This window comes from Nuphar pumila, chromosome 9 (assembly GCF_984573655.1).
Source record: "Nuphar pumila chromosome 9, dmNupPumi1.hap1.1, whole genome shotgun sequence".
NCBI lineage: Eukaryota > Viridiplantae > Streptophyta > Magnoliopsida > Nymphaeales > Nymphaeaceae > Nuphar > Nuphar pumila.
Window position 1 is genome coordinate 118,007,848 of NC_143257.1, and position 12,360 is coordinate 118,020,207.

The following is a 12,360-nucleotide window of genomic DNA, read 5'->3' on the forward strand; positions in this document are numbered from 1 at the left end:
GAGAAAGGATATCTTCGATGCATCATGTTATAAAGATGAAAATAGCCAATGAAGGTGTTTGGAGATGATCACCAATAAAGACATTTGAAGACTTGTATTTGCAAAAAAATTTACGTGATAAAGATGGAGATTTTCCTTGAAGTCGCTTGAAGACTTGAATCCTTCCCATTAAATCTTTGTTGTATTTTCAAACTTTTGATATATCATACTGTAAGTTTGAGGAGGAGTGTTAAGTTGTACATATATATATATATATGTTATTTATATTGATGTAATAGGTAATACCCTCTAGGGGTATTTTCATCTTTTTGTAATAGATGTTGCCCACTATGGATAGTTTTGCTTTTTTATTTTTATTTTCCCCTTTATTGCATTGTAGGGGCTTTATGGTCATTGGGACCATAGAGTCGTTGGGAGCTCCCAATGGCTTCATGCCTTGGGTCCTTTTGTATATAATGGCACTGGTGCTCATTTTTCTTAATGCTTTGCTTAAGCATTTATGCTCAATATAGATGAATATTTTTATATTTTGTGTTTTTCTATTTAGTTCATTAATGTCTTATATGCACTTAGTGCTTGTGTTGTTGCCCCTTGTTGGCTATTGTCTTGTCCTATAGTAGACTTGTGCTTATGCACATTGTGATTGTGATCTTGTAAGCCCTTAGTGACATTGGTTTGTGCTTATGCACTTTTGTGATTGTGATCTTGTAAAGCCTTTAGTGGCATTGTTTTTGTATTGTCTGCTACTATTTCATTACACTTCTTTTTTTTTGCAAAAAATCTCCCTAAATCACTCTTAAGCTCTTTAGGGATGAATATGAACCAGCCTCAAGGGGCCTCATATGTTTTCGGAAAAAAAAAATTGAAACTGCATTTATAATGTATCTTAAGATACACCCTGTATCGGAGTGTTTTGTAAGATATGTATCATAAGATACACCTGTAATTGAGATACAAGTGTGTATCATATCAAAACACCCCATAGATACGATAAGTATCGTACTATGTGCTACAATACTTACAACATTGTTTTCAATAAATAGAACTAAAGATAACTAAGGCAGTGCCCTTGCATTTCTTTAATTATCATAACTTTCATGTGCATTTGCATTCTTCAATTAGCATAACTTCCATGTTCAATGGTTACAAAAAGAGTACTGAACACTAAAGAAAGGAGCATTGGACACTAACCAAGTTGCTCAATTGTAAAAAATTCGTTTTCTGTACCATCACCCCACCCCAGAAGAGCAAGATAATTCACCATAGCTTGTGGTAGGTATCCCATTTCCTTGAACTGTTAGAGAAAATAAATGACAATTAGATATAATGAGGTCATAAACCTTTTTTTTTCTAATAAATTGTTTTCCTTTTCCGCTAAGCAAGCTGGGGAGGCCCCCAGCATTATGATAAACCCCTTAAAAGAAAAGTTAAAATTGTACAAACAGTGAAAGGTATCAGTATGCAGTACCTGACCCACAGATGTTGCACCATGCCTTTTTGATAGCTTACTCCTATCAGGGGCAAGAATTAAAGAAACATGTGCAAAATAAGGCATGGAAAAACCAAGAGCCTGTGAAAGAGTTTAGATTAAAATGAATAACATGGTCCATAAAAGAAATGAAGAGACTAAAAGAAAGCTAACAATTCATAAAATTACTTTGTATATAAGTGCCTGTCTCAGAGTGTTAGGTAAATGCTCTTCTGCTCTGCAATTGAAGTTTTATGAACCAACAAGCCAGAAATATTTAAATAATAGATCACTAAGGATATGATGCTTATCAGAAGCTTCAAATGAACAGATTCAGATCTTTAGTGGAAGACTATACTCACCTTATGACATGGGAAATGTGCATTGTAGCATCATCCACTGTGACACAGAAGTTGTAGACAGGTTGACCATTACTTCTTAAAATCACAAAATCCCCAAGAGTGTTAAAGCTCCAACTGACCTTCATTATGACACAATCATAAAAAATAAAAAAAATACATGGCACAGAAATAAAAAGAACAAGAAACAGAAATTTGAGCACTACAAAGAGAGAGAGAGAGAGAGAGAGAGTATTCAACTTCTTATTACCCTGAAAACCTAGCATCAAAAACAATATCTGAACTAGAATACCGAGAACAAATGCCATATGCTAATGCACAGGTTTATCTCAACGTGAATGGCAAGCACATACCTCACCACGGATAAGATCATCAATTGTTAATGTCCCTTCCTTTGGAACTCGAAAGCGGTATGTAAATGGTGTCCCTTTTTCCAGTTCTTTTTGTATTTCATCATCTGTCGCAGTGGCCCACTTTCCAGTATATACTGGAGGCAGATTATTCAGCTTCGCTATCTCTTTCATTCTTTCAAGTTCCTGAAGTGCAACAAGAAGCAACAGCTAACTTTTTTATGATGATATGAAAAATGTGCAAAGAAGAGGCATGATTTGACAGATTAAAGCATAGCTACCAAAGAAATTTTGGTAGGCACAACACAATTTAAAGCTAAAAAAGAACTAGAAAAATGATTGGCATACATAAAAGTAGATGGCAGGTATTGCAAGGATGAGACTTTCCTTTACATAGTGATCTCAGCAGATCAGATTCAACCCGAACCCCACCTAGATCTTTCAATGTTCAGATCATGAAAACCTGATCCAAGATGTTTAAGATCAAGCCAAATAAGATCTGGTCTATTCCAAATCCAAATCCAGTTAATGCACAAAAAATACAGTAGTTAAGTGCATCAGCTCCAAGCATTTCTGGCAAGCTTCTAACATCGGTAAGGAGGTGGAGGCTTGAAAACTATGTAACATGGACACTTATGAAAGGGCAATGCACCCGTGTCCCACCTGCATCAATGCGGGTGGTACACTTGGACACGACTTCCATAGTGTCAAGTGCGGTCAACCATACTGAGGTCCATTTCAGTCTGAAACTGGACCCCATTAATCCCAACCAAGTCCCGCTTTATCTATATTATACACATAAATATGTACATACGCACACATACATACATACATACATACATCATACACACAAAATGTGCCGAACAGCAGATGGGTTGTAACCATTGCATAGAGAAAGCTTGAGAGAGAGACAGAGAGATGTAAAAAATCAGGGTGGGCAATGCCACCCTGATCTTTTTTTCATTGGGCCAGGGTGGGCATTGCCTACCTCTGACCCCAACCGCCCTATTGGGGAATTTTTGGGTTAGGGTGGTCACGTGCCCACCCTGGCCTCAATGTGGCTCTGCCATATATATATATATATATATATATATATATATATATATATATATATATATATATATATATATATATCACACCGCCGCACCCATCTTTTTTAAAATTACTGTGCCGCACTCTTCACACCTGTACCCGCATCTACACCCACACCTATGTGACATAGCTTGAAATAATTTAACATGTGCTGTCATTCCATGTAAGTTAATATTACGTGTTAAACCTAGGAGTGGGCAACCGGCCCGGCGACCTGATGGGCCAAGCCGACCCGACCCAGCCCGCCATGGGCCAGGTTTGGGCCATGATTTTAGGCCCGGGCCGAAACCCGGCCTGTTATATACGTGGGCCGGGCTCAAGCCGGCCTGCAGGCTACCGGGCTAGCCCGATGGGCCTGAGTTATATAATTTTTAAAAAAATTAACTATTACATAGTAACTTGAATAACTATTATAATTTACCTAATTAGTTGCATGGGAACTTGCTATTTGTTAATTATTACTGTTTACCTAATTAGTTGCACTAATTAGGAATTAGTTGCACTAATTAGGAATTAGTTGCATGGGAACTTGCTATTCTCTCACTAACCCATCATTTCAGTCAAGCATTTATGCATTTTAGGATTGGGCCAGGCCGGGCTGGGCCGGACCTGGCCCGCTTCACATTGGCCAATGGGCAGGGCCATAGTCTTCCCTTCAAACCCAAGCACGTTAAGAACCGGGCCGGCCTGGTCCATTAACGGGTCAGACCGGGACGGGCTGGCCCGATGCCCACCCCTAGTTAGACCCCTTGTTGACATCTTAACTGAGGATCACATAACGTGCACGACAAATTTTAGTGGCAAGCTGGAACACAAAATGCAATACACAAGAGAGAGCTTCAAACATTAATCTATGTCACATTGACATGGATGCAAGAGGCAAACAAAAGCATGATGGGGGTATTGAGAAGATGTTTTGCTTGCATGATTATGATTTTGAGGAATTAATGACAACTTGCTTATTTTCATCTGTGAGGGGCTTAAGATAAAGTGTCAAAGCAAAAGTTTTAGCACAAGGAGGAGGCATATTTTCCCAAATTTTCTCCTGCAAAGGATCAACTGATGATTCCATAGTTGTGTAATTAAAAGAATGCCTACACTCTTGCCTAGGTGACCTTGAGCTAGGTGCTAGCCCAACACCAGGCCAACACCCTGCCAAGATATGCACTAGAAGAGTGCATGGGAGGGAGAGAAAGAAGGGGGGCTGGGGTGGCAGAAGGAGACAAGAAAAAAATAAATTTTTCACATATACAACAACAACAACAACTACGCCTTCATCCCAAAACAATTGGGGTCGGCGATATGAACCAACAAAGAAAATCATTCTGGGTCTTCCACATGAATCCTTCTCCTCCATTCATTTCTATCCAATGCCATGTCCTCGGTGAGGTTCAAAGCATTCATATCCTTTCCTATCACCTCCATCCATGTCTTCCTAGGCCTACCCCGACCTCTTTTAACTAATATATTTTCCCATTTCTCCATCCTTCTAACTGGAGCATCATTAGGCCTTCGTCGAATATGTCCAAACCACCGTAAACGATTCTCTCTCATCTTATTTTCAATGGGTGCAACGCCTACCTTCTTACGTATCTCCTCGTTCCAAATTTTTTCACATATAATATCAACAAAATATTAGATCACAATTTAGCAAATTTTAGTTTTTCATATTCTTACTTTTTATTTAAATGATTAATTTTTTATTTGGATTTCTAGGCAAAGCCTCAGTCACCTACCATTACTTAGCACTTTTGACTAAACAGTTCCATAAAAAGGAAACAAGATGAATTGATCAGTAACCTAGTCAATTGTTGGAATAGGATCACGTTCCTCCATCATTCAATTCAGTGCTCCTAAGCATCAGAATGAAGATTTTCCTACTATCATGATGAAATGTGGCCCTCTAAAATCCCTCTCAAGAAGACTTTCACCAGACAATCTAAAGTCCCAGTATAAAAAACAAAGAACAATTCAAAAAAGTCTTATCCTTTATCCATGATCTTTCTAGCACCGAACAGAAACTTCCAAGAGTCCAATCTGACACCTTTAAATGTTCCAGATGTTCTTCTAGTGTATTACTGGATTTCCATAACCATGTAGGAGTAGGGATTCCATATTTTAATCATATTTAGTAAATTCATAGCGAAAAAATCTCAGGATAGGTAATGACCACAGAGAATTTAATAATAATTGGATTTTTGTGGAAAAATCTCTTGTAACATGATTAGTGGCAATTTTCTTTAACTTTTTAGGGATTTTGTTTGTTACTAGTGTAACCACTATCTGCAATTTCCTTCCACAAACACCTACAGTTGAATACTGGGGCCTTCATTTTATCACTGGCAGGGTCGCTTCTTAATTTTCCCTAGATTCCACATTCTTTTCATGGCCTTTTTATCTGTTGCATTCTAGTTATTTTGATGTGCAGTTGCTTCATACACAATAACACGTTTTAATATATCAAATTTAAGCTTTTTACACATCCTATTGTCTCTGTCTGAATATGGAAGATTGCAGGTTGGTAATTATGTGAAGCTAACAACTTTGTTCCCCTGTTATTCCAATATATCCCTAATTTAAAAAGTTATAAAAAACTTAACACATTAAATAATATGCATAACAAATTAAGTAACTGGGTATCCAGAAGATATAAGAACATGGATTAGTGTGAGAGTAATACAGGCTTCACTCGAGAAAACAATAAACAGGTGCATGTTTTGCCAAAGTATCTTCAGCTCTTCTCTCTCTTTTTTTTTCAATGTAAGTGTTTTTCCAAGTTAATAGGCCTGCATATTATTCAATGCCAATTACCTCATTGGAACAAAAGCACTGATAAACATGACCAGATCTCAACAGCTGCTCAGCATATTGTTTGTACAGAGGATTCCGTTCTGATTGTCGATAAGGACCAAATTCACCACCAATGTCAGGACCTAGAAATCTTGACAATTTTATCATCTTCGAAAATAGAAAAAGGCTAGAAACATTATAATGCAATAAAGGTGATGGTACTAGTGTATGGAATATGCTGGCTTACTGGGTGCAATCATAGCTATAAAACAGGTTTGCATGAGGGGAAGAAAAAAGAAAATAAAAAATAAGAAAAGAACATGTCTTAAATGGCTTGACTTTTTCTTTTCTTTTTCTCTTCCATTCAATGGGAATTTACACAGGGCATTCTGCAATTTTATAAATTTTCATTTTTTCAATTATATAACTTTATAAATGTTCATGGTAAACTTGTATCAGTTTCCCAGATGTACATCAATTTTTTCAGGTTAACCATCAATATCTAAGCACTGTTTCTCTCTTTTGTAAGCTTTTATTAAGTTTGCATGAAAACACATTTCACTGTCATAGTCAAATCCATGCTGGATAAGGCCAAAACTGAACAGCACGTTTGTGATTTAATGTCACTACATGCTACTTTTTCTGTTTGTATTCTGTATTTCTTTGTTTCTTTTGTATTCTGTCACTACATGCTACTTTTTCTTGCATAATCGGTGATTGACATGACAGTATCTGTATTTCCTAATGATCCTGAGTGTTGAACTTTAAATGTGAAGTAAAAATTTGGTGTCTGTGACTGTTCATGTGGCATTGTGAGCTTAGAACATTTTCATGATAAAGGATGTCCCTTTTATGGCATCAATAGCACCGATGTATCCTAACTGATCTTACTCTACATCAACATTCAGCAAGCACACATGCTATGGAGAATAGGTATTCTTGTTAGAACCCATGTAATACACAGGTTGCATGAACGAGCAACTGCAGGGTAATTTCTCATTGTAAGTCATAATTTATGAAGAAACTAGTATAAGTATCACTGTCAAGATGCAAAAGTGCCCAATATAAAATGTCTAAATAATTAAACATATATTAAATTCATTGCAGAATAAATGAAAAAGAAAAAAACTTCCTAAGCTTTTATCTTTGATTATTGGACACACACAAAGAATGATGACAATTGATGACACGGAACTTTTGCAGACCCGATAAAGCATTCACAATAAACAGAAGAAGAAGAAGAAGGCAACAACCATTTACATATTTCCAGCTACATGTCAAATGAACTAAAACATACCTTCATCCCAATCAAGACCAAGCCAAGACAGGTCTTCTAGCACTGCTTCTTCTGATTTGCGTGTTGATCTTTCCAAGTCAGTGTCTTCAATCCGAAGAACAAATTTTCCACCCTTGGACCTAGAAAATGAGAATAAAAAATGTCAGGGTCTTCTATAAGTCCTCTGAAAATCAAAGAAACAAGAAGAGTTCCGGAAGCTGATGTTAGTGGAAGTGGATAAAAAATAATTCAATTCAACTTTTATAAAAGAGATGGATAACTTAGTTCGAAAACCCAGTGACTCATGAATCGAATCATTTGGTCTTGAAGGGAGCAGTGCCCTCGTTCCCTACGTGGACTCAGATGCTGTTAGAGTTGTTGATTGAGTTGTTGTTCCTTAACCTTGCGGTTAATGAGTTACTATTGTTGTTTGGGTAGGGAAGAAGAAAAGACCAATCTGCTGAGATATATCTTTTTTTCCTCTTAGTACACAACATCTAGTGCTCTATAAGTTGCATTAGTCTTTGAAAAAGGGAAATTGAATAGTTAGGTATCCCTTTTTCAAAGGTGTGTTTTCTTTTGAAAAGGGCATTGAATTGCTTACCCTTTTCAAAAGGTATTGTATTGGTGAGATAGTATGGGTGGCGGCCCTTACTATCTCACTTTGGGGCAGGAGTGGCAGCTTCCTATTGAGTTTAATCAGTACCGCTCGCTCACTGTATCTGTCGCTTTACTCCCTCAATTGTAAGTTTCTTTTTTGGTCGCTTTGCTCCCTCTTTTTCGATCATAACAATAAAACTTTAATCCCTTGATTGCTTGCTTTGCGAGCTCAGTTGCTTGCTTTTGTTGCTCGGTCGCTTTGCTCCCTAACTCTGGTGGTTGTTTTGCTTTGCTCGCTCAGTTGCTTGCTTTTGTTGCTCGCTTTTACTAAGGTTTGCTTGGCTATACCTAAAAAAGGGAATGTGCTTCCCTTTTTTAGGTACAGCGTTGTTAGCAATAGAGGAGTGGTGACGTCCACTCCTCTATTGGATTAGGCCACCAAACTAAAAGACTTTAAATCAGTCACTTTGCTCCCTAACTTTTAGGTAGCTTTGCTTTGCCAGATTTTATTTTATATTTAATAGTACAAATGTATTATGTAAATAGAAAATTTTGCAGGCAATGGCAAAAGTATATATGACATCAAAATATTTGCATAAATGAAACAATTAGATAACAGTTAGTAATATCACCGATACCTAAGTGTAAAAGAAATTATGAACTATAGAAAGTAAATTCAGCATTTTTATGGTTCAACAAACTGGTAAATGTCACAATCAACTAATTATTATGTTGTATAAACTATCCCGTTTCGATAATCTCTCTCCGACCGACACATACTTCTCCATATTGCATCAACCGAATAAAGAGCAATAGAAACCCACATCTCTAGAGGAATAAATACTGATACTCTTCACCCACCATCTGTACATTGTATGAACGCATTAAAAACTTCATCATCCAAACACATATCCAGTCTTTAACTACATTCACCCTCGACGTGGAAATTAACAAGAATTGTGTTCAATGAATCAAGACTCATTAAGTACAGCGATTAAGGCAACTCGCCAAACACCATCATAAAATATTATAAGCGTAGCACTTCGAGATTTCAGAACCAATTGAACTCTCAATCAACATTCCTTTTTCATTTCACAATGGGCAAAAAGCAGAAGTTCGACACACGATAATTACGCCATATCGATCACGAAACGACCGATCATTATGAACGTTTGTTAGCCAATTCCATGGTAATTACCAAATTCCAACAAATTACTTAATCAGAAATTTTGCAAAAAGAAGGCATATGAATATGGCGTTCGATTGTAATCCAACGAGCTACAGAAATCCGAAAAAAACTCCGATAAAGATCGAAAACAAGCGCCCGAATCCACGGGGAGAAAAGGGAGAAACGACGAAAGGGAATGAGCGAACCTCGCGAATAAGTAGTTGAAGAGGGCCGTCCGAGCACCACCGACGTGGAGGTTCCCCGTCGGCGAAGGGGCGAAGCGAACGCGAACCTCCTTCGCCGGCGAACTGTCATCGCTGCCGGAAGCAGCGGCGCGGACGGTGGTGAGTCCCCGGAGGAGGAAGCCGCTCCGGCGTCCGGACGCCGGCAAGCGCCGGACGGAAATCGGGAAAACCTTAGCCGTCCGCCACGGCGACGACGCTACCAACGACGCCATCTCTCTCTCTCTCTCTCTCTCTCTCTCTCTCTCTCTCTCTCAGCTTATCATCTACTTCTCCTCTGACTGCCGTCCGATTTGATTACCTTACTTACCGTTATTGGTTCGGAGGGCAGTGAGTCAGATTCACTTCACCGACCCCAAGTCAAAGAACAAGTTTAGGATGTCAATAGATTGGATTTTATTTGGTATCCAATTATAAACGGATATATCCAATTATAAACGGATGCAAATATGGTTTTGTTTTTTTGGTTATCGAATCCTATATCCGAATATAATTACATGTAAAAGATCGGATTTGTTATGAGCTTTTCACCATCCAAATCTTACTTCTTTTAGCCAACATCCAATTAGTTGAATGTGGTTTGGCCATATCTGACTTGAATCCGAATCATTTGCATCTCTATTCAATGTCTTTCCCCACACTAGCGGTTCAAACGGATTGGATTTCCTTGGGCCTTCGATCTGAATCTCACTTAGGAAAATTATTCGTTCCTAAACAGTTTTACATCTTAAACGCTATAAATACTTTTGAAAATATAGTGGCAGGTGATTTTTAACTTAACCCAAACATGTAGATGTGTTTTATCATTGTTTATTTAATAAAATTGCCTTAGAATTGAATCAATTTGACAAGAAAAATAGAATTTTATTTCATCAAGTTTTTAGTGCAATATGAGTCATTGGTTTATTATCACATTAAAAGTATATCTAAACATGAAAATTGCTTAATGATCGCGCAAGACGGAAAACTTTGAGGCTAGGACTCTGCCCTAGGGCCCAAGGTTGTTAAATGCGATGAGGCGAAGCAAGGCGTTGAGCCTGCGCTTCGCCTCTGAGGCGTACGCCTCAGGTACGCCTCTCACAACATAAGACTCAAGTATCTGTGGTATTATCTAAAATATCGTAAAAATATGTGGCATCACACTCAACGCCTCGCACTAGTGATCTTACTTCTCTTGAAGGGCTTCGTATCACACTCTCAAGTGATCTTACTTCTCAAGTATCCGTGGTACTTTTTTTATATTTACTTTAAGCGCATCACAACAATGCCTCAGTACCTTGAGCGTGCACCGCGCCTATGAGGCGTACACTTCAGGTACTGAGGCGTACACCTCTCACAACACTGCTAGGGCCTATGCTACGCATTGGCATCCACAAAAGGGTGATGCCCATGGGAATCTAACCTTAACTGCCCATCTAGCAACCAAGGCCTCGGTGGCACATGTGAAAGGCGGATAATTGTGCACTGTTGAGGCCTTATTTAGATTTTATAATTAATAAAAAAGGTAGTTCACGTATAGGCATCTAATGTATAGAGAATTTACTTTTATCTGCCTAAATCAGCAGATTACTTTTTTAACCTTATGAAATTACTTATTTACCCTCAACTTTAGCCACAAAAACAATGAGCTATGAAAGTGATATTCAATAATTTAAAGAAAGAAAAAAGTTTAACTGTCATTTTTAGACCAAAAACAAATATGATCACTAAAGCAGCTCTGACCAAAAGCAAATTTGCCTGATACCAACGTCAACTATCGAAAGAGAGGTCGATCATGACCTAGGGCAAATAGTTTAGTTACTCTGTGGGGAAGGAACTGATGATCAATTTTGTAATGTAAAGCTTGGTAGTAGGGGTGGCAAAACCTGACACGACCCTCCAACCTGCCTCTTAGGTGGGTTTGGGTTTGGCTTAAACTAACCCGTTTAATAAATGGGTTGACCCGCTTAACCCGTTTATTAAAGGGGTCGGGTTCGTATTAGGGGTATGCCAACCCGCCAACCTGGCTGACCCGTTTAATAAACGGGTTAGGCGGGCGGGTCAACCTGTTTACCCGAACCCAACCCACCAACCCGCCCGCTAACCCGTTTACCCGACCCCAACCCGCCTAACAACCCGACCCGCCAACCTGTTTATTAAACGGGTTGGTGGGTCATGTCAGGTTACCCGTTTAATAAATGGGTCGGGTTCGTGTTTGCCACAGCCGACCCATTTATTAAACGGGTCTGTAGGATCTGGATACCAGTCACCATCATGAAGTGATAACTTGGGATGGGAAGCAAGTGGTGTGGAAACAAGCTTGGCCCCGTCCATGCTAGCACGATGAAGTAAATCCACTAAGTACTTCAATTGAGACAAGATAAATCCATCTATAACTTGTAATGCTTTAATGCCCACGAGTTCCTTGAAAGCAAACTCATGATTCAACACTGGAATGAGATAATCAATAAAAGTCCCATAATTGCTAGTAGTGAGAATATCATCCACATAAATAAAGTATATATGCAATCACAAAACCATGTCGATGAATAAACAAATAAATGCCACCAACAAACCCAAGTTTTCGAAGGAAGAGGCTCAAACTATGAAACTAAGCACACAGAGCTTGCTTGAGACCATAAAAAGCTTACACACATTAATCAAGTATCGTGAAGGTTGGGTTATATGAACCTCCTCATTAAGACACCCATAAAAAAATGTATTGAGCACATCAATTTGGTTAATATCCTAACTAAATTGGACAACAATGGCAAGAATAGAGCGAATGCTGGTGGGTTTGATCACCAGACTATCCCTTGACAACTAAGCAAGTGTTGTACCATTTAAGAAACCCATCGGTCATATGCTTTATTTCAAAAGACCCACTTGCAACCAACTATATTTCGGGATAAAGACAGAGGCATCAAAGACCCAATCCCATTTTGGAATATGGCATTAAACTCATTATGCAGCGCATTGCGCTAGCGAGGGTCCTTATGGGCTTGATAAAACAGGTGAGCTCTTGATTTTGGTGAA

At 38.5% G+C, this 12,360-nt stretch overlaps 1 protein-coding gene across 1 annotated transcript in view; it reads right to left on the reverse strand.

The window, feature by feature from the left end:
• The window catches only part of ERS (glutamate tRNA synthetase), a 30,202-nt gene extending 20,567 nt beyond the window's left edge, over positions 1-9,635 (reverse strand). The window contains exons 1-8 of the mRNA XM_090017873.1: positions 9,310-9,635; positions 7,357-7,475; positions 6,081-6,202; positions 2,181-2,363; positions 1,831-1,949; positions 1,658-1,706; positions 1,469-1,570; positions 1,192-1,294 (exon numbers count right to left, since the gene is read on the reverse strand). Coding sequence (XP_089873999.1) covers positions 1,192-1,294; positions 1,469-1,570; positions 1,658-1,706; positions 1,831-1,949; positions 2,181-2,363; positions 6,081-6,202; positions 7,357-7,475; positions 9,310-9,560 — 1,048 coding nt within the window. The 5' untranslated portion in view covers positions 9,561-9,635. The remainder of the gene's footprint in view (positions 1-1,191; positions 1,295-1,468; positions 1,571-1,657; positions 1,707-1,830; positions 1,950-2,180; positions 2,364-6,080; positions 6,203-7,356; positions 7,476-9,309) is intronic.
• Between the last annotated feature and the right edge of the window lie 2,725 nt (positions 9,636-12,360).